Source organism: Sciurus carolinensis, chromosome 11 (assembly GCF_902686445.1).
Source record: "Sciurus carolinensis chromosome 11, mSciCar1.2, whole genome shotgun sequence".
Classification (NCBI taxonomy): Eukaryota; Metazoa; Chordata; class Mammalia; order Rodentia; family Sciuridae; genus Sciurus; species Sciurus carolinensis.
Genome location: NC_062223.1, coordinates 102,384,066 through 102,408,011, shown reverse-complemented (window position 1 = coordinate 102,408,011; position 23,946 = coordinate 102,384,066). Strand labels below are relative to the sequence as shown.

Sequence of the window (23,946 nt, the reverse complement as noted above, 5' to 3'; positions counted from 1 at the left end):
CATGCTTCTTTATTAGACAATTTTTACTTTTTAAAAATTTTTATTTTTTAAAGAAGTAAATTGACTGATTGTCAATTTTGTATGTCTTTATCAATTTGTTAGTATTTAATATATTATGCCATTCTGGAGAGGAACCAGATGCTGTAGTCTTTTCAGGATATCCAGGAAAAGTTTCAGTGAGAAAAATCCTTTTTATCAAGAAGTTACTTTTTTACCTAAGTTTATATCATAATAATTAAGAACAATTATTTCTCATGAAATACCCAATATAATATGTTAAAATAATTTTGACTATTCTTACTTCAGAAATATTGTTCAATATAGGCAGTATTTGTAGTGCCAAAGACCTCAAGGCACCAAATTAGAATTCTAACTTAACTCTTGGAGCAATTTACATTCTACTGTACCAAATTTCAATCTGTGAAAATACTAAACTCTAAAACAGAGGTGAGGAGTAACCGATGAAAAGGTCTAGTAATCCAGCAACTATAAAGCTGTATAATTATTACATACTAACAATTATCATAACAATAATGTTACTTACCTCCAATTGATAGTTGGCCTGTGGGAAAAGGGAAGGTTTACTTCTGATTTTAAGTCGGATTCTTGAATTTGTTTGAGGGCCTCTTCTAATGGAGGAACTGGTTTTGGAAAAACTAAGGGATGATAAAAAAAAGATCAAATAGTAAAGAATCACTCAAGCCTCAGTGGCTTTTTAATATGTAATTTAATGGGTCAATAAGTAAAATGTTACTTTAAATACTTATAAACATATATTAATGAGTATAAATATTATAAAATTTGACATCTAATTATAAAAAGAAAAACTGTTATCTTGAAATTTTCATCACTAATTTTAAGAATATTTATCTGGAAAAAAGCAGCTCAGAAATGTCCAGATTTTAAATTCTGTCATGTAAACTTCTACATTTGCTGTCATTGTTCCATAAATTTCCAGCAAAATTTATAAATACTCATATGAGTAAAGGGGAGAAGTAAATATTAACACTTATTGAGTATTTACTGTTACAACTCTTATTTTTAAGCACTTTAAAAATACTAACTAATTTAATCCTGATTATGGCCTATGAAACAGGTGATATTTGAATTTTATATCTGAGGAGACCAAAATATAGAGAAGGCAGTAGCTCGTTCAAGGTCATGCATTATTATGGATAATCATCCAGACTTCATCCACACGTTGCTTTGTACAACCTTTAAGCCAATCCTGTGCCTCCTATATGTATCCACTACAAAGACTTTCAATGTGCACTTTGGTATTAAACATATTCTACTTCCCCTACTTCTCTATGAATATTGACAATTCTTGTTCAAGTTAAGACATAGATGTCTTTTTTCCCCCAGCACTGACACACAGATGTCTTTTAAGAACATTGTTTCTTCTGTAGCCCTCTCAAGTGGAGAAATTATTCTTTTCTTATCATATGCTGTAATAACTCAAGGTTTAGAAGTAGGGTAGTTAACTTTCTAGCTCTAACTCTCCATTGAAACTGTCAAACTTCTTTAAAACATCCATATGTAAAAATACTTTCCCACTATTCAACAATATCTATAATTTACCTTAAAATGTTTAAGCAAAACCAATATACTATTATATCAGGATTAGTTCAAACTTGAACTCTAGAGATAGTACATTTTCCTAATCAATTGGTGATGACATAATATGCTAGTGAAGAATGCAGTTATGGAGTGGTCTGCTAATATTCTAATCCTAAAAGACCAATGTTCTTGAAACTGCTACTATCAAACTTTAGAGATTATCTTAGTTCATTTAGGATGTTATAACAAATAATTTAGACTGGGTAACTTAGTAAACAATAGAAACTTATTTCTCACAGTTCTGGAGGCTGTGAAGTACAAGATCGAGGAGCTAATGATGTCTGGTGAGGGTTCATTTCCACATTGAGAGTGCCTCACTCTCTGTGGTCTCTTTTAGGCGGGTACTAATCCCAATCATGAGAGATTCATGATCTAATCATATCTAAAATGTCCTATCTCATATACCATTGCCTTGGGGGTTAGAGTTTCATCATAAGAATTTTGGAGGGGACACACACATTCACACCATAACAAATACTGACCATTTCTAAGGTTCAACATAGGTCATTATTGGTGAAATTAATAGCCTATTGAACAGTCTGATATTAAAAATGGGATTTCTTTGTTGAAATTAGATTTATTCAAGATAAGTGGATGTTCCTAAACATATTTTAATCACCCTTTACCCCTATATGAGCAGAACATGAAAATCCAGGGATATTTCTATCCTTAGGGATGGCATCTGAAGCTTGCCTCTATTTTTTTTTTTAATTTTTCAATGAGTTTATTATGATATAACCCCATTGGAATTTGAATAACATCTATATTTGTCTTTTAAAATCAGTGTACTTAATCTTTTTTAACAATCGTCATTAAAAAACATTATTCTAGCCAGGCACAATGGCACACACCTGTAATCCCAGCAAGTTGGGAAGCTGAGCAGACAGATGGCAAGTTCAAGGCCAGCTTATGCAACCTAACTGAGACCCTATCTCAAAATAAAATTGTAAAAAGGGCTGGGGGTAGAGTGGTAGAGTCTCAGTGGGAGAGTATCCTGGGTCAATCCCTAGTACTGCAAACAAAACAAAAATCTGAGGCTTGATTATTTGTCAGTCTTTTGAGTAGCTACAATACAGGAAATTTTCTGATTGTCCAATGCCAGAAGCCACAGAAGTCTATCCCTGGAATGTATGCTTCAGTGGTCCTTTCATGCAAGGTAGTCAGAGAACCTAAAAGGACAAAGATCTGGGACGTTTTTCAGCTCACTAAACAAGTTGCATGAATTGTTTTGCTAACAAATGTGTAATTGTGCTAGATTATAGTCTGAGACTTGACTTGATTAAAACTCCCTAGTGTTGTCTATCAAAAAGAACAAGACTTAGATCAATTCACAAGTACCCATTGCTGCTTCCTGTTGCTGTTATCTAATGATCTCCCAATTACTACCCTGATGAGGTAATCCACTGATGATAATCTAAACCTATATTTTTGAGTACTTACTGGATATTAGGGCTTTATTATTTCATTGAATCTACAGTTCCAATCCTTCCATTTTTTTTTATTCCAACCATTTTCTGACTAATTGAAATCCCCAACCCACTGCCCTTCTTTGTAGCAAGAAGAGTAAGAGATGAATAACAGGTGATTTTTTGGTTTAACCCTGGTAATTTGGAGATAAATGAAACTAATAAACAATGAAATAAATAGTTGTTTTTCAAAGCTTTGTTCTTACCTTTTATTCATAGGATAGAATTTTCTTAAAATATCTTTATCTACAGGCTATTTTTAAAGTTTTAATTATGAAAATTTTCAAATACATATATATATATAAAAAATAGCATAATGAACCCCTGTGTCTCCATCAACCATCTTCAATAATGTTAACATATTCATTTAATATAGTGTCTAGTTAATATATTCATATGGTTCAGAAATAAGATCTCTGCATATTTGTATATATATGTACATATTTATATAAAATATATATATATATATTTGGAAGTCTTGATCTCTAATCACTTGTATATTCCTTCACTATTTCTATATACAAATAAATGGAAATTAAATTTATATTTTAATTTTTCCTTTTCTCATACAGAAGGCAAAACATTATATATTTTTTTCTGGATTTCACTTTTACATACTTAACAATATATCCTGGAAAAAAGGTACAGATTCAGATTTATGAAGATATAGGTCTCATATAATTTGGGGACCTTCATTAAGAACAAATAAAGTGCTCTCTCTGCTTCCTGGTGCCATATCCTGAGCTGCTGTCCTCCATCCTTCTGCCATGATGTGCTGCCTCACCTTAGGCCCAGAGCAATGGAGTTGGCCACCTGTGGACTGAGACCTTTGAAACCACAAGCCCCCAAATAAACTCGTCCTCCAGTTGTTCTTGTCAGGTCTTTTGGTCACAGCAGTGAAAAAACTGACTAAAACAGAAATTGGCACCAAGAAATGGGCTTGTTGATATGACTAACCTGAGCATGTAGTTCAGAAACTTTTGGAATTTGAGGGAGTAATTTTGGAAAAGTTAGATGATAGCTGGAAAAGCTTTAGAATGTTATAAGTGGACCTTAATGGGCAATTCTGGTAGGAATTCAGATTTATAGGACTGTGATCAATAAAGACTGGGCTAGTGAGGTTTCAGAGGAGAAAGAGGACTCTATTGGAAATAGGTTTAAGGCCATTTGTGTAACATTCTGGCTAAGAAGTTGTCTGCCTTTTGCCTGTGTCCTAAGACTTTCTGCAAATTTAGAAATTTTTCCCTGAATTTAAAGGTGATAGAGGACAGGGTTGTGGTTCAGGAGTAGAGTGCTTGCCTAGCATGTGTGAGGCATTGGGTTCCATTCTCAGCACCATATATAAGTAAATAAATGAAATAAAGGTCCATCAACAATTAATAAAAAAAAATATATATATATATATAAAAAGGTGATGGACTTTTTAATCTGGCAGAAGAAATTTTTAGGCAGCATAGCATTCAGGTAGTGGCATGGATATTGCTGGTGGCTTTTAGCCAAGTGTATCATGATAATCAGTCACAGAAAGAAGAGGTGAGAGATTTGAAAAACTTACAGTTTGGCCATAAAACTGGGAGTAAAACTGGAGCTAAGGAAGTTGTGGTTGTTAAAGAAAATACAGTCACTAAAGAAACACCAGATACTTTACTTAGAAATCATAGGAAAGATGGCTTGAAGACATCCCAGGAATTTCTAAGACAATACCTAGGCTCAGGGTGTAAAAATAAATATTCCTTTGAGAAGAGACCAGGGAGGCATTCTGTCTGTGTAGAGGGGCCTAGGAACGTATTTCATCAAGTGCAGCCACACAGGCATTCAGAGGCGACTGCAGCCATGGTCCCTGAAGACTTGATTACTGCTCAACCTGGTGGCAGACCTTGGTGTCAACAACACGGTCTTGCTTCTGAAGGCTTGCAGGATGCTGGAGTTAGCGGGTCATGGAGGCTTCATCAAGATTTCAAAGGAAGACTGAGCAAGGTGCAGCAGGGTTGGGGTCCCTGTGGGCAGCCCATGAGAGGATCATATGTGAAGGTGTGAGAAGGAAGCCAAAGTTGGAGTGGAGACCCCTGTGATTAATACCAGTAACATGGGATATCTGCTAAGGAAAACTGCAGGAATCCATGAAAGACAAGCCAAGAAAGAGACCAGCCATGTGGATGGCAACCAGCAAGGTCACTGGGGTGGAGTTACATAAGCCCTTTGGAGAGAATATCATGATGCCATGTGCCCAAGATGCAGGACATAGAACTATAAGACCTGTTTGCCCAGCTGGATTTTGTTCTTGTCTTAGTCCCATCCCTTCTTCTGTGCCCCTGTTTCTCCATTTTGGAATGGAAATATTTACTTTGTACATTTATACACTGGATATGTAACTTGCTTTTGATTTTTAAAGGTACTCACAGAGAGTTTGCCTTGAGTTTGGGCTTCTGGGCAATCCTGGAACTGTTAAGGACTCTTGGAAATGGACTAAATGTATTTCACACTGTAAGGCAGGCATGAGCTTTTGGGGACTGGGGAAGAATACTATAGTTTATATATAAGGTATCCCCTCAAAAGTTCACGTGTGAGACAATGCAAGAAAGTTTAAAAGTGAAATGATTGGGTTATGAAGAGTCTTAATCTACTCAGTGCATTAATTCTATAATAGGGAGTTATAGAACTGTAGGTGGATAGGGTGTGGCTGGAGGAGCTGTGTTGATGGGGGCATGTCCTTGGGGTTTATATTTTGTCTGTGATGAGGGGAGTTTATCTCACTGCTTCCTGGTGCCATGTCCTGAGCTGCTTTCATTTGCCACACCCTTCCACCATGTATTTCTGCCTCATCTTGGGCCCAGAGGAATGAGTTGGTCACCTATTATCTAAGACCTCGAAACCATGAGCCCCCAAACAAACTTCTCCTCAAAAACAAAACAAAACAAAAAAACAACATAAAACAAATAATGTGAAATTACCAATGTAAAATGAGATGTAGAGACTATGACAGTGATGTGTTCTGAAATTCAAACTTCATTAGCTTTATGTTAAATCTCTCTCTGCTGGAGTTCCTTTCATATTTGTTCTTTTCTTGCTTTACCTATAGTGAAGTGCTAGTATGATTTAAGGTTCTACCTTAGCCCTATTCTTAATCTGTGGCCTTATTATTTGTTTAGCTTATCCCATTACTTTGTTTATGAACTCTTATGTTTGAGTTCTTATGTTTAAGCACACATTTCTAATCCATAGAAATGGAAATTCCATCTTTCTCTTGAGTTTCAGATCCATATTTCTAGTTGCTGATTTGATTTCTCCATTTGGATAAGGTATGGGTAGTTCCAAAATAATGCATTTAAAACTTCATATATAATCATTTATATTTCTAACTTGATTCTTTTAGTTTATTTGTATCCTTGACTAGTATTACTATCAAAATAATTAACTTTAAAAGTATTTATTGAGTACTTAAAAGTGTGAAGCTCTTTGCCAAGTTCTTGATACCCTGTTCTCATAGCCTTTCTTCAACCACCCTTGATGAATTAGTAATAATCAACAGATAATCAATCATATTCATTATATCTTCAGAGTATATTGCCTCTTGCCTCTATTTATACTGCACTGCTTTAATTTAGGAGCTTAAACCTTTAATTATGAACTTCTTACCAAAGTTTCTGAAAAAGTCTTCAAGTCTTACCAACTTTAGTATGTCTCAACTTCAATCCATATTCTGTGTTGTTACTGCAATTATCTTTTTAACAAACAAATCTAATTATAGCAGACATCGCTAATATCCAATTTTTCCTTTATTGTTATTCTCATTCCCTATATTTTTAGGGGTGGCCAATACATCCAATGCTCAGCAAATAAACAAAAACAACAACCATACTTTTCAGCTTCTCCTGCATATGAAGTTGCCAATTAGATTAAAACAGATAGGTGGAGCTATCTAGGAGAAAACAATTTAAAAGAACTTTCCCACTGAAACTGCATACCTGTCAAATCAGTTTTTGACCATCTATTTTGGGACTTCATATTATATGACAGAAAAAGAAACTCCTATCATGCTTCGGCTTCTGTTATTTTGGACATTGTTACTAAAAGATTCCTTAATGACACAGTAATGGTTTGCTTTCCAGTTTAAAAACTGTAAGTTGACTGCATTTTGCATCGAGATGAAGTTCCCAGCATTGCATTCAAAGTTCTTCAACTATTGGTTCTAGCCTCGAATCAATATTCTTGCCCACCTGCAACTTAGGCTTCCGGTAACACTGAAAACGATTTATTTGCACAAGCCGTTTCTTTTATGTGGTATGTACTTTTATTTTCTCTTTGCTCTGCAAAATACTGATTGATTAAGATTCAACTTAAGTGATTTTTCCAGGAATGGGTGATGTTCCTACATAGGCTCAGTGTTTCCTCCCTTGGGCTCTCACAGTACTTTACACATTCCACCACCACACCAATCACCATATTATCAACCTTGTTTCTGTTACTTTCATCTTCAGAATAGGTTGTGAGATTTTTAATGGTAGGGCACAGTTAGATTTCTCTGTATCTCAGCTTAGCCCAGGGCTAAGAAAAACATTGTATAGCATATGGTGGATAAATATATAAAGACCTGCCTATCCTTTTAAAAATATATTTTATAACTATTTTATTAATTTATGTATGTATATATGTATGTATGTATGTGGTGCTGAGGATCAAACCCAGTGCCTCACATGTGCTAGGCAAGTGCCCTACCACTGAGCCACAACCACAGTCCCTCCTTTTTCTTTATGAAGTCTTGATATATAGTTAATTGTGTATTACTATTTAAGATATATATATATATGTCATATATATATATGATACTAAGCAATCAACCATAATCATACAAATTTTTAAATTGGTTATAAGTCTTAGATTGTTGGATTTTAATACATTGTAGACTTTCTTTTTGTCCTTTCAGTCACTCAAATAAGAATCTAAACCAATCTGTGAAAAAAAAATGCCAGAATGAATGTGACATTAATTGCTGAACTCGAATGCTAAAATTTCTTTTTGTTGAGTTACTTACTAATTCAATTTTAAAAAGACAAAATATTGTAAGCCAGTTTGAAGTTGAATAAAACTTGTGAGTTAATAATTTACTAATAGAATCCACAAAATATTCTCTAAATTAAATAAAATTACTATTTTCATTTGATTACAGTCTGATTTACTCAAAAGCATACTGCTATTTTATTTTTAGATTCTACTTTAGTTCTTCATTTATCATTTTAATGTAAACTAAATGTGATACCTTTAATTTTTGTTTTCATTTTGTTCTAGAAATTAAGGTACCTGCTCTCCTCCGTTGTGAGAAAGGAATATGGGCACGCTGAAATTTTTCAGTAACTTCTTCAAATTTCTGTTTTCTTTGTTGAAGTATTTTTTCTCTAATTTGGTGTTCTCTTTCTTCTTGCTCTTTTCGTTTGTCTTCAAAAGCTCTATATTTAAAACATAAAATAAATAACAGAAAGAGGTTAAAACTCAACACAAGAAATAGTTTCAAAACAACGCCATTTATTACATAATGGTGTTTTAATAGTTCAAAATTTTACTTAGAAACAAATTTTATACATTTTTTAAAAAATAGGCACTTGGCTAAGAATTTAAATATATTTGTACATGGTAATTTCAACATCTAGACTTTTTGGAACTAAGAAAAGTTTCTGGAATAAGGCCTTTTCTGGTTTTTGGCAGACTTGTACATCTCTTCTTGCCACCCAATTCCTGCTGTGGAAAGATCCTTTCCTGAGAGCTATGCTATGTCTGGTAAAGTGAAGAACTAATTCATTGTTAAAAGAAGCAGCCTTGCAAATTATGAGGCAGTTAGGAAATATTGTATATTTCTTTTTTTTTCTTTTAGACCGAAAGTTTAAAATTAGCTGTCATATTAAATCTGAACTGTATTAAAAATCCAGACAATTTATATAAAGATGTTAATTTCTAGCTTCTCTTGTAAAATTGGACTATTTGACAACCTTGAACCCTTCATCAGAATTATCTATAAACATCTGCCCTATAATCCCTGTTTTTCTTAACTTTCTTATATTATTTGTTTCTGATTGCCCCTGGGCACTTGAGTTTATGCTCTCTAGTTTGAACTGTACTGTCTCAAAGAACTAATTTTGTCCTTGGAAAATGCATGTGTGTGTGTGTGTGTGTGTGTGTGTGTGTGTGTGTGATATTCAATAATTGTTTGCTAGAAAATAAGAAAAATAAAAAGCTCTGGTAGAAAAGCCTCCAAACGTACCTTTTTGGAATGTATGAAGTTGGGGGATTATTGGTAAGAACTTTCAAGATTTTTATTGCCATAGGTTATTATTAATCATCTTTCTAAAGATCTCCCTGTCTGGATCATTATTATAGTTTAAATAACTTGGATTTGGGAACTATACTTCTGTGTGATAGGAAAATAGACCTTCAAGTGGTCCAATCTTTGTGGTGGGTAGAAGGTAGTGATGTAGTACCACAGGTAAGGAGAATACTTTTACTTCTCCAAACCAGCTGTCGTAAAAATACCCCCAGGTAGTCCAGAATGGTGGTGCCTGCCTATAATCTCAGCAACGCACTATCCTGAGGCAAGAGGATCACAAGTTCGAGGATAGCCTTGGCAACTTAGCAAGACCTTGTCTCAAAATAAAAAAAATAAAAAGGGTTAGGGATATGGCTCAGTGGTAAAGGACCCCTGGGTTTAATCCCTAGTACTGCAGAAAAAAAAAAATTCCCTCAAGACAAGGAATTGCTGTCAGTGTTTAATTCAACATAATACTGGAAATCCTAGCCAGAGCAATTAGGTAAGAAATAAAAAAGAGATAAAAGGCATCCAAATTGGAAAGGAAATAGTTGCTTTTTTATAAAAGTTATAAAATGCATTATATGCATTATATTTTGGAAAGATTTACATTAAAATGTTAAAATAGTTATAATCTAAGACTATTCCAATTCTGTAGATGTATTCATGTTCTTCAAGTGTATAAGCCATTTAAAATGTAAAGCTTAGTTAGGTGAATACTTTACCAAGTTGGTATTCTCCATAATAAAATTGTCTGCAGCAATAGTTTCCTTCAGATTTATATAAAAATAATAAATTTGGTTGATATTTATGTCATTTAATATTTTATAACTGGATAAAGGCAATCTGTTATTAATAATGTATAATTTTTTTGTTACTTAAAAATTTTTTTTATTTGTAGAGACACACAATACCCTTATTTTACTTATTTTTATGTGTTGCTGAGGATTGAACCCAGTGCCTCACATATGCTAGGCAAGCACTCTACCACTGAACCACAACCCCAGCCCTAATTTTTTTGTTACTCTTTATACTAGGATGGGAATTTAAATGTATTTGTAGAAGGTAATAGTAAGTGCCTGATTTGTTCAAAGGTTGACATAAAAATCATTTTGCCACTTTTTCTACAAAAAGGAAGTTAAGAGCCCTCTTAGCCTTTCTGTTTGATTGTTTCATATACAATGTATTATGTTAAATGATATTCAGATAGCCTCAGGAAATAATACATAAGAATTTTTGTTGAATGATACTTTTAAAAAGAGCAAAGATCAGCTTCAGAAATAAAAAAAACTTTAAGATTTCTCAAGATACCAGCTTCACTTGAGTTAAGGTCCTGCCTCTCATCCTTCTCCATGTTAGGATGACTCCAAAGTAGGCTAGAATTAAGCTTATTTAAAGTTTTGTTCAAAAGATATATTTTTTTTATTGTTAAGATCACTATGATCTCAAAGTAAAAGGGGATATAATACAAACCCTAAGTAAAGTTTTGGGTAATTTGTAAAAGTTATTTAGGTTTGTTAAAGAGTTTTTAAAAAAGTAAAACTTGTGTGTATTTGAGTTTATAAATAAACGTGTCTTTCTAGAGACTAAATAGATACCAAGAACACATTAGTGTTCATTTTGTATTTTTCTTGTAAAACTTTATAACTGTTGGTTGTTAGTGTTTACAAAAGTAGTACTTTTAACAGAACAACCTGAGTTAATTTAAGACAAAAAGTCATCACCTACAGGACAGATATGATATAATACTGACTTCTTGTACTAATACTGACCCTTACTAAGTAAAAGGGGTAACTTTAAAATTATAGATATTAAAGTTGTAATTCATTACTCCCACTTTAAGACTGGTGAAACTGGCCTGCTGGATGTTTAAAACCAAAAACTTGAAGACCAAAGTAAAAGGGCCAAGAAAAAAAATTTGCCAACATTTTGACCTTTGCCCTCCCCTGCCCTCTAAGGTCAACTAAGACCCAGGGACAATGGAAATCCTGCAACTCCAGTGAGTCACTTGACCTCCCCATCAGGGGGTTTGGGAGATCCTAGAGAACAGGAAGCCAACCAGTGTACATTTTGCAAACAGCAGGGTAATTGGAGGGGGAAATGTCCCTGATACTTCAAAAGGAAGCCAGGGATGGTCAGCAAGACCCTGACCCATCCTGGCCCATGGCACAACTGTTAGATAGCTAAAAGAGCCAAGAGGCTTCTCACATGGTCCTAAGAATGATCTCTGAGAAATCTCAGCTGACTATGAGCAGACCAAGAACGAGGTCAGTTTTCACCAACTTAAAACACCTGGCAGGACAGTATAAACAAAGTACAGCCATACATGGACATTTAAAAGGAAAGACAGTTTTTAAAAAATGTAACTTAGGATGTATGCTTCTGTCAGCCCTACCAATCGTAAGTAAAACTGGAGGCTATAAAGAACAGGTTCTTGTGTGGGAGTGCTTCATAACTATTACAAGTTTGTCCTGAGTCAATTTGAGCCTGATCTCATAGACCTACAAATCTTCCTAAACTCATACAAAACTCAATCTGTTTTTCACTAGTATGATATCTAGTCCTGATATTTATCCTTCAACTTCATTTAAAAGATACAATGTGACATAAAAACCCTAACTTTACCAAGAGATACCTAAATCACACAATTAAAAGGATCTTTCTACTAAGCAGAGAGACAATACTAATGAGAATGCTATTTTTCAGAAATTAGATGACTTTAGATAAGTACAGCTCCAGGGGACACCTGTGCCATTATAAAAACTAAATGTTGTGTATATATTTCTAACAACTCTTCTAATGTTTCTAAAGCCGCAAATGGCCTCCACTCATAAATCAATGGCATGTTGGATCCTCCTTTAAGCCTTAATGAGTTATACTCTCTTCATGGTTTTCAGAGACTGACTGAAATACTAATTGCTTTTTGTGCTATTTTTGTTTACAAAAAAAGGAATGCTTTGCTCTCTTCTTTATTGTCCTAGCATGATCCCTGCACTATGTATGCCTTGTCCACTCACCTGCCAACTACTACCATGGACCTCTGGATTGCTCTGATGCTAAAATCCCTTAACTGCCCATACCCTACCTAACAGAGAACAAGGACTTTGGGTCAATTCCCCCCAACTTTTCTCTCTCTCAGTAGGAAGCAACTTGGAGATGTCATCGTCCATTTTTCCATAGAAATGAAATATAAAAATTGACAGTGGTCCACTTTATGCTTTAAATACAGCCCTTGCTGCTCTGCCCTTGTGACTTTATTTTTAAAATGCGTATGTTTCTTTCTCTTCCTCTCTCCCTCCCCACTCCTTAATCTGGAGTGGGAGTTAGAGATAGCACCAGAATGATTATCTCCCAAATTAACAAGTGAATTACAATAACAACTTTTGACAGAGAACACCTGGAATGTACCTTTGACTCTTTAAAAATCCCTTATTTCCATTCCCTGCCACATCATGGGCAGAATCATAAGACTCTAGCAAAGCAATAAAACTTCTTTTAAAATGAGCAAATAAATGTATTCCAATTCTGACAATTCTCTTCATGCACCACCTTGATTGATCCTTGACTCCTTACTTACTTAATCCCAAATCCATTTCCATGTACATTTTCTTGCCTAGATAATTATAACAGTTTTTTGTGTAATTTTTGCCCCAGTCTGTGCTTTCAGTTTATCTTCTACAGTTCATCTTCTATCCCTTTGCTATATAAGAAGCTAAAATATAAATCATGCTTTATGGGAAACTCTCAACTCCATCATTCTCACAAGTGGATAACAAAGTCATCCCATACTTCATGTTCATCATGTAATTAATTTTTAAAATTCTCTAGGTAATTATTTCTGCTTTTAACATATTTATGTTTTTTTATTAATTATATATTTTAGTGACCCCTACAAAGTACTTGTCCTTCATTTGTTAATTGGTAGTTTCTTCTCTTGTTCTTTTGGGCAATTTTTCGATTTGGTCATTGTCTTTCTTGTTCTGCTACTTAGTTACATAAAAATTTTGTCTCATCAATTGAACTTCTAAGTCTGTGTGCTCACATTATAGTGTTTTAAAACTAAAGTCTCCCATTGGGTTCCTTCTTAAATTTTTATTTCAATTTCTTTTCTTCATTAGTTGAATTAAATAAGATTATTATTATTGTCTAAAACTTAATAGAATAGATTAACAAAATAAGTTCTTCTGACATAATGTTGAATCACTGGTATGCAATTAGCTATGCATGTTGAATGAATAAATTCCCACTTGCTTATTTACCAAAAGGTAATTCTTTTAGTAGTGGACTAAAAACAATGTAGGAAACAAGTTAGTTTATTTCCTTTGTGTGTATACTTTAGGATTACTTGGTTTACAAGACAGCATATTAGAAAGTACCTTTAGGTTGTACTCCAGCAATAAAGGAAAGTTTCAAGATGCCAGTTATGTAATAGGCCTAAAAAGTAACCAGTACTTCTTAGAGCAGGAAGATAAAGGGAGAAAGGCTATAGAAGGAAACAGAGGGGACTGACTCCATGTTATAGATACTGATTGAGAGAAAGGAGAACGAAAGGTGACAAAAACAAACATGCAAGAACACTATTGGTTAATAGAAAGGCAAGAAAGTAGTTAGAAGAAAACATGATTTCTAAGTAACTAAAGCATTTGAGTAACTAGAGCATTTGACGCTAGATGTTTTACTTGGACTACTGCTGGGGACACAACACTGACAAAGTATAACAAATAGATGGAGACTGCCCCTGCTTGAAGGAAAAAAGTTCCATACTGTGTGAGTGGACAGCATAAATTTAGATGACAATCTATAACCATTTTACTGAACACCTGTCATGTGCCTTTTACAGGCTTTAAGAGCCAAAATATTGGAGAGAAAAAAAGAAACACATGCATAAAAAACAAAAATAAGAATAAGCTTCACTGAATCATTTCAACAGTGCTGGATCAAGAAAGAGTTAATCTAAAGAGAAATATGTAAAAAAAAATTACAGGTAAACAATTTTGTATTCCCCAACTGGGATTTGCAGCATATGCCCAATGATGTAGCTAATAAACTCTAGGGATTTTGCTCTTCATTGTAGGAAAATGGATAAGGCAGCAACGACAATAAAAAATGGTCTGTCTTGAAAAATCTAATAATTAAAAAAATCCTAAAAATGTTAAGCAATGATTGAGTAGTTCACACCACTGCTTTATTTTATTTTTCATGAGGAAGTTTTAGTTCCATGAGAAAGCTTTTTTTTGTTTGTTTTTGGCAGTCATTACAAAAATCTATAATATCTATTTACCATTATTCACATTTCACATTTTTGCAAAAGAATGAATAAAGGGAGCAACATGCAGGAAAACTATATGAAATGAATAATAAGTAAAATCAAATTAGATTCTATTAGAAACTAAGTAACAATTGCAAATCTTTTGCTTTTTTTTTTTTTGGTGTTACCTGGGATAGACCAGGGCCTCTGAATGCTAGCAAGTACCCTACCAGTGAGTTACATCCCCAGAGTTTTATTTTACTTTAGAGATGAGGTCTGCATAAATTGCCCAGGTTGTTCTTGAACTTATGATCCTCCTGCCTCAGCTTCTAGAATAGCTGGGATTACAGGTGTTTGCTACTGTGCCCAGCTATAATCACTAATCTTTTAATTCATCATGAAATGATACAAAAATAAAGAAGATAATATATTTTATAGTTATTTTAAGAAGTATATAGGACACTATAATAAACTGTTCTATCACAAAAAAAGGCTGTAAAAAAGGTCACAAGTCAGTGAACTAGGTAATATACCACTATTTTTGTGCTTTAGGCTGAAAACAAAAATACAATTTACAAAATCACAAGAATCTTGATCAGTGTTTTACAGATAAAGCACTGTCATGACTTAGGTTAACCATGCGCTACAAAGGGGAGAAAGTATTACTATTGCTATTGCTATTGACTTTCAATTTCTGCAAGTTACTTACTTTTTTCTCCGGTTTGACTCCACAAAATATTTTCGTGCTCTATTTCTACATATTTTTTGTTGCTGCAGTAATATTTGGCGCTCTTCTTCTAAATTTTTCTCTAGATGGATTTTCATATCTCTAATGACAGCCTTAAGTTAAGAACAATGATTTATGTCTTTAGAGGAACAGTGTTGGGGGTATAATAAATATAATTACAGCCTAATGCTAATGATATAGTGATGTTTTTGGGGAACAATTAGTATTTGTGCACATTAGTGTTAGTATATGATCCCAAGATATTTTATATAAAAAATTCTGACTTGGTTTAGAATTTAAGATATATCTCACTGTCTTTGGGGGGAAATGTCACTTTTTGAATTCATGAACTCAGATAAGGAGACTGCATATTTTCATTCATTACACAGTTATTTGACTACTTACTAACAAGTTGTCTTCTTAGGCATGTATATAAGAAAATGAAAGAAGATTGATTTCACTAATAGAATGTAGATGAACTAAAAACTTTAATAGATTCTTTAATCTGTGGTATGAAAGTAATGTTCAAGCATTAGAAAATCAAATAGCAACATAATTGGAATGTTAGGGTATATAGTTATTTACTTAGTAATTTCCTTATAGATTATGAAAAAAACCACTTGGACATCATGCATAGTCATGTTTATCCTGAAATTTTCTAGACAAGGAATGGAAGTTGGTTATCCTAATCATTCATTCATTTGAAATTTATTATATATAATTAAACTTTCTTTACATAAGTTGTATTGATATGGTTAATTCATTTCCCTAATTGTATTTTGACTGTCATTATGAAGTATCTTAATAAAATGTCACAATACTTATCTATTTTTCATGATTTTTAATTTATAAATAATGGTCATTGAATTACATTCAACTGTTCAGTGCATCATTAGGAATTATGAGATTACATTGAAGGTATAGATTGCAGGGCATATCTACTTGTCTTCTTTTTTTCTTCTTTCTTTCTTTCTTTTAGAACAAATAATTGTTTAAAATCTTTTTATCCCCCAAAAATTGAAGTTCAAAATTCTCTTTAGGAGATCCATTTAATCAAGATACTATAAATTGTTTATTAATGGTAATGCATAATACAAGAAATATGTTCAACAATAAATTATGCTATATATGATTTGTTAATTTAAAATTTGTTAATTTCAGGATCCTATACTGTTTCACATCAATATTATAAAAGAACTCTATTATAAATTTCAAAATAATCATATTTATTAGAACTTTTTGGTTGTTTGATCTTGTGCTAAATAGAAGCTTGTTTTTAATTATGTTGTTATTTAATCAACTATTCATTTTACATTTTTTTTTACAATGTTGCACTACTTCAACACACATACCCCAAGCACATTCATACTTATGATATTTTTACCTAAAAGATTTCTTTGGATGGATTTATAACAATGAGACAAAAATTGAAGGAAATCTGGTTATCTGGTTCTTTGCTAACACAGAAATGGCTATAGATATATTGTGTTCTTCTCTAATAGAATACTTTATTAGGGGGCAGAGCTCAACAATATGGTTAGTTACTAAAAGTCACAATTCAGTAGTAGTGGAAAATTCAGCTTTCTTTTTTCAGGGTACACAGGAGGAACATGGTGCAGGTGGCAGGGAGAAGCTGCTTTGGGCAAGGTAATAAGCAGGGGGGCCCTATGCTGCTGATAAGAGACAATTCTGTTCAATGTTTGAGATCTCATAAGAGTACAGAGAAATCACAAATGCAATGTTTGCAATATACCCTCAACTGTATATTTTTAAATGTAATCAAATACCTCTACTACACATAGTGTGTGTATATATGCATATATATATATAGTGTGTGTGTATATATATATATGTATATATATACACATATAGTACATATTATAGTATAATATAATTATTGCCTGGTGAATTGTAAAGAATGTGCTGCCTTTGTATCTTTTCAAATATGGTATTCAAGATTAAAAAATATCGTTAAATTTTTTAAAATTTTATTATTTATTTATATGTGGTGCTGAGAATCGAACCCAGTGCCTCACATATGCTAGGCAAGTGCTCTACCACTGAGCCACAACCCAGCCCCTTAGTTAAATTTTTGTTTCTTATAAGCTGTATCATAAGGGTAGTTTCCATAAGAACATTCCTAAACATCTACCTAAATGACAATAATTTTTATATACTTAACATTAAAAGTATAAAATAAAACAAAATGAAGACTATAATGGGTATCCAGCCACGTTCTAATTAGTTTAAAATGTTAGCATCACAAATAACTATGCATCATATAACCTATTTTCTTGTCAAATTTATTAGTTATCTTGGTTCTATTTCTTCTTTCCACTGCCCTTGCTCAGTTTCTCTAAGTCTCTTGCTTGGGCTACCTCAATATTCTTTTTAATCATATTCCTAAACTGACCATCCTCCATTATAGACTTCACAAAGCCAGCTAAATGCAAATCTCATTTTCTTACTCTTTGTTATTTTCCCAAAGCTCCTTATAACTCTCAAGATAAATCTCAAGTTCTTGGACTCTATAATCTGGTCTTTTTTTTTTTTTTTTACTTAATTTTCAGCATTTCTCCATATGAACGTTATGCTTAGCCACACTAAGGTAATTAAGAGAACAGTCATGATGGGTCATACCATTATTTTTTGGTACAGACTTGCCTAACTCTACTCAACCTTTAAGGGACACTTCAAGCAGTTCCTTTTGGTGAAACCTTGTCTAACTTCCACCAGATAACCTGACAACAACTTCCTAAGTACCTCACATGTGTCTCCTCTATATTTCTATAACCCCAATGCCTAGCATGGTTCTTAAAATATAGTAATGACTTACTGAAAGTTAGCTAGAAGATTTCCTTGAAGAAAAAGGTAAAATCATTTTTATAGCTTTTAATGCATTAGTGAAAAACTGGCTTCTCATATGGAGTCATACAGATTTATATGCCCCTAGAAAAATAAGTATGTAAGTTTCAAAACTTTATGAGCATAGGGTAGGATTTTTTTTGAAAGGTAAGGTACAAAACTAAGTTTTATTATGTCTGTACTTGCAAAATAGAATACTTTCTATTTTGATAACTATTTTAATTTTCCTCTTTGGAAAACCATTAGTTCAGTGTTTTTGGCCATTGATTTGAGAGCTTGATTTTTAAAAATCAATTCTGATAAGTTCAATACAAGTAAAAGAATATAGATATTAATACTCTATCACAGGAAGTTCTAGCTAATATTTTCTCAGATATTTCAAATTTTATCATACGATTTCTCCTTAAAGTTTTAAATTAATGTTACCTTTAAAATATTTTTCTTTTGAAATTTATTCTTTCCCTTCCAAAGGTGAAATTACTATAACTTCAAACAATGAAATGTGAAACTCTATTTTCTCTCAATTTTCTTTTACAATTTTATATTTATCTTTTTTAGCAGTTTGAGTTTATTTTGGAATGTAGAATAAAGTATGACTCAGGGTAGAGACAGTAGAAATGGACTATTCATTTTTAGAGGTTTAATAAGAAGAGGCAATATTAGAACATAGCCAAAGATATCTTGTGATAGAAGGTCTGATTGTTCATTTCCCTAATTTTAAAGATAGTCATATTTTTTTAAAAAATGTACTTTTTAAAAAGTATTTTCAGTTGTAGATGGACACAATACATTTACTCACTTATTTATTTATTTATTTTTATGTGGTGCTGAGGATGCCTCACACATGCTAGGCAAATGCTCTACAACTGAGCTACAACCCCAGTCCACCTGCGGATGGAAGATCATTAAGAGAAATCAAAAGTTAATTATAAGAGAGGTAATAATTTATAATCCGGGGCTATTGAGGAAAATAAAGGGGATAGAAATAACACAATTTAATGGGAAAAAAGACAGGTGGGTAGGAGTGTGTGGGTTTGTATTATTTTTTGGGAGGGAACCTGAGGCAGTTCATGGAATCTGTGTTCTATGATAGTTTACTAATAGTGGTGGAGGTGACAAAGACCTGGCATAGGCATTAAGAGGAAAAAGAGAGAACTCTGTTCCTGTACAGATAAATCTGAAAACCATTAATCTTTCATGGTACCAATCTGTGTTGTCTTATGACTTTTCTCTGACAACATTTTTATTATTCACATGAAGGAGTAGAAAAGCAGGACTATAGGAGTTTCTGGGTGACTGAAGCAGGATGGGGGTGCAAAGAGCAAAGGATGCTGATGAGAGAATAAGTACAAATAATCGAGAATATGATGTAGGCTGGGCAAGACAGAGATTCAGGGTGTTAGGATAAAATGGGAAGGTTAAGGACTGGAGGTATTTGTGAGAAAAAAAGAGGCATGGTATGAAGAGGGATTTTTTTCATTGTCACTGTCTTTTTTTTCTTCTTAACAAACTTTGTTCTATTTCTACTTAAATTCTTGTAAGAGATTCAAATGATAGAACTTTATCTAATTTTGATCATATAAACTTTATAAGGTTTTATTCTTTTATAATCTTTAGAGTCAGGGAAGTCTTACTCCAGTTAGAAAATATCTTTAATAGAAAGTTGGAAGACCTCTGAGTATTGTTTTTATATTTGGAAATCTCTCCTAAAAGTTTTACCAAGACACTTGCTTATCTTAAGACTATGATTCTTTCATTTGTTTTTTCTTTCCATTTAATCATTAATTTAATAAATTTGAGTTCCTATTACTCTATATTAGGAATCCAAAGGGAAACATTATAGACACAAAAACATTCAAAATAATAAGTTATATAAAAGGTGCATTCGTGTATCTCCAACTAGGAAAAAAGTCTTGACTTAGTGTCTTTATTATGTTCAAATTCCCTCCATCTCAATGTGATTATATGCATTATAGAAAAATATATTATGTATACCAGCCATTTACAATGCTTCCCTATATTTTGATTTAAAGATAAATTAGGAACAGTATAATAGGTGTTCAAGAAAATAGGGTGAAAGAGGAAGAATCAAATTCATACAGATGACAATGCTGTTTATTTCAGAGTACATTCTGAGAAAATTTAGAGCAGCAAGGACAAAAGACAAAGTCAATGAGATTAGTAATGAATAAATTAAAGGAGCTAGAAGCTGCTATTGCAGGTTAGAGTTCTGAGAAAAAAATGAAAAAAAAAGGGGGATAAAGGATGGAAGTTTGAGGAAAGTATGATCAGAGAGGTTTTTTTTTTTTTTCCATTAGAGAAGTTTTGTACATACCAGTCTTTCTGGATAAAATTGGATCTCAGTAATCTAGAACAAAGTGGGCCACAAAGCAGACTCTTAGAACAAATTGTTTCATAGCTTGCTATTAAAACTATAATGGAATATAAAAAATATCCTGGAAGAAATTGGAGACAAGTGGGTAAGAAAAAGGGAATAAGAAAATGGGGGTGGGGAGCCTTGTGGGTTAACTTGGAAAGGGAAGCCACTCCACTCCCTGAGAAGAATGAAGGTGATCATTACACAGTACCATCACTGCCAACCAAAGTCCTTTGAGAACATAAAGGTTAAATTCCAAATACAATATTCTCTGAAGGAATAAACATGGTTTATATATTTTGAAAACCAAACTCACTCTTTCAATTTTCTACAATGTATCTATCTGCAACATCAAAGGTGGGCCAATTCTTAAGAGAAAATCTGAAATGGTCCAGACTGTGAAGGTCCAGGAATTTTGCTTCTCATTTCCTCTTTGCCATCTCTCTGACAACAGACTGGGCTAAGAGGGAAAATAAAACAAATGACCAAACTGTCCTAGGGTCTAGTAGCTCTGGCAAATAGATTAGGGGTGTGCTATATCGACAGTTAAAACGGACTCGTCAGCATAGCAAAGCATTTTACTTATTCGAGTAATCTCTCCAAGTAGTACCATTAATCAGGAAGTGGTTAATATGTAAGTAACATAATTAACATCCTGGCATAATTCTAGAGGGCAAAATATTGTTTCCACAGACTACACTGTTGGTATATTTTAAAAATCCACAAAAATTTGACAACGAAGTCGAAGAATGGGGGTGGGGTAACGGTGACAAGGAAAGCGTCCATAGAATAGGATAAATGGCATAATTTTAGGTCCAGAGGGGGAAAATGACAGTAGCTAAAGCAAATATTCCCACTACGATGACTTGCTAGTTTCAATCACCCTGCGTCCGAGGTAATGGGAATCTAATGGGAAAAAAGATAGGCCCCACTTCGAACACCACTACCCGACAGCCACAGGCTGGGAAGGATACAGGTAAGCGCCAAGTCGGTGATGCCCGCTCCTCTCCCGAGGGCTGATGGGGGCTCTGCACGGCGTGTCCGAGGAGTCAGGACCCGGACCGGCGACCGCGCTCTGGCCCCCGGACCTCCGGGTCAGCATCCTTCACCTCAGCGCCGCCTCCCGGCTCACCCCCAGCGCCTTCCTCATGGCGGCTCCGGCTTCTTGCTCTTCTCCTCGGCCCCTCCCTACACTCCGTCTCTCAAGCTCCGCGTCACGGGCGCTGGAGGTTTGGTCGCGGCAGCCCTGGCTCCCGCGCAGCGGCACTGGTGAGTGTGGTGGCAACTGCAGCTGCGACGGCGGCGTCCTTGCTTGGCAATAGCAGAGGTGGCGGCAGAGACCCCGCCGTTGCCATCTTGACAACCAACGGACGCCGCGTCCTTCGCGACCGAAACCAGGGAGGAGGGCGGAGAGGGGCGGTGCGCCCAGGCAGCCAATCAGAGCGCTAGCGGCCCTTCCTCTCCGAGGGGAGAGCTGGCTCCAGGGTAGCTACCCTACCCAGGGTCCCTATCCCGAAACCACGGTCCCACGTGGTTGCAGAAGAGGATACTTGACCCATACCTTAGAGCTGGGTTCGGTTCTACCTCCCGTGAGGGCGCTTCCCTGGCGGGTATTGAGAATGACGAAAAACAGTGAGGTGGAAAATCCCCAGATACAGGCAGATGCCACTGGCGGATCTGAAATGATTATTTCGGGGGACAAATTGGAGTTTGGTTTGTTGTTTAATTAGAAAAATCACTTTGTAGGGGTTTGAGTTGTGAGGCTCAACTTGGGGAGTCTTTAGCCTCAAATACCACTTCTTTTAAAAAGCCTTGTGAAGTGGAAATTTTCCTTCCCTACATATTTTCGCCCACTCCATGATACTTTTACCATTCTTTTTTTTTTTCCCCCCCTACCTATAAAGTTTACATTTCAAAGGCTCCTAATGGTCCTTGCCTTGCTGCCAGATTTTGGAAATGGACCATCACAGCAAAAGCAGCCTGAAAAAGAGTCCAGGTTTAACCTAATAGTAATCTCCTGGAAAGCGATGCTAAGGGGGATCATTGCACGGAAATTGTTTCAGGGGGTGTGGAAAATGGAGTTTTGAGCCACTAGTTTAATGGCTATGTGAGTGAAAATTTGGAAAAGGCTGAAACTTATTTTGGAGCTCAACATAAAAACATAAATTCTGACTGTATTTTAGCCTGGGTACAGAGTGTGCGTGCGTGTGCGTGTGCGTGTGCGTGTGCGTGTGCGTGTGCGTGTGCGTGTGCGTGTGTGTGTGTATAAAAACTCCCAGCTTGGAAGCAGAATGAACAAACGAAACAAGGACGACTCACCTATCTGTTCAAACCTCTTTGCCTTTTTGAACCAATTTGTTCAGTTTTAAAGTTCAAATAATAAACTTTCCCCTGAAACTATTTAAAACAGACCTTTTGCAAATTTGAATGTAATGACTCAAATTGGAATATGTGTTGGGGACTTATTCAGCACAAATTCAGTTTTGATTTTAAATACAAAATGTCTTAGGTCTTATTCAGGATGATGCCAAGAAGATAAAATATCTAACCCTAACAGCAAAGATTAAATGTGTATACTTGGGCAATTAGCTACCTTGGTGTTTTTAATTGACCTAGTCACATGCATTGTCCTTGATTCTATTCTCATTGCTATCACACAACTGTTTCTCCAGGCATGATTTGAGGTTAAGCAAAGTAGGGCAGTGCAAAATGCTAATAAAAGTGAGATGATTGTGGTTGCTGTTTGGAATATTTTAGTTTCCCTGAAAGTTTAGCTTCTGATAAATTATTAATTTAGTAACAAGTAACACCTAGCCATGTTATGCTTTGTTGCATGCATGATATATTCATTATATTAAGAAGCATGATTTGGTTTCTCAGTTGGCTACAAATGCTTTCGTAGTCATTTTCCATTTAAGTGTTGCTTTACAATAAAAACCAAGAAGAAATTTTAAACTTAAGGTTGCCAATTTTTAAAATCACAGATATTTTTATTTTAAAAATTCTTTCTTTAAAACATTGTGCAGGTTTTCCACATTTCACTTCAGTTAGTAATAGATTCTCAAAAAAGGCTTATGATTAGATTTTATGAAATCTATCTTTTAACAGGAAAGACAAATATGACTTAAGCAATAAAGAATACACTAAATCCCTACATTTTATCAGAGAAAACATCTGAATTAAATATAATGCTTAATTCTGTGTGTTTTTTTTTTTTTGCAGTGCTGGGTATCAAATTCAGGTTAAGCATGCCAAGTGCTCTGTCACTGACCTACATCCCCAGCCATCTAATACTTAATTCTTAATTCTTTCATTCTCCAAACCATAAAATAATTTTAAGATAATCAA

At 34.4% G+C, this 23,946-nt stretch overlaps 1 protein-coding gene across 3 annotated transcripts in view; it reads right to left on the bottom strand.

Moving 5' to 3' along the window:
- Positions 1-21,948, bottom strand: part of Cep126 (centrosomal protein 126) — a 70,771-nt gene extending 48,823 nt beyond the window's left edge. Inside the window, exons 1-4 of one of the 3 annotated variants that reach the window (XM_047519689.1) lie at positions 21,573-21,948; positions 15,339-15,458; positions 8,385-8,530; positions 545-656 (exon numbers count right to left, since the gene is read on the bottom strand). In XM_047519689.1, the coding sequence (XP_047375645.1) occupies positions 545-656; positions 8,385-8,530; positions 15,339-15,458; positions 21,573-21,700 (506 nt within the window). In that variant the 5' untranslated portion in view covers positions 21,701-21,948. Of the gene's footprint in view, positions 1-544; positions 657-8,384; positions 8,531-15,338; positions 15,459-21,572 lie in introns of those variants that run through there. The other 2 variants (XM_047519691.1, XM_047519690.1) reach the window with 2 other exon arrangements.
- Between the last annotated feature and the right edge of the window lie 1,998 nt (positions 21,949-23,946).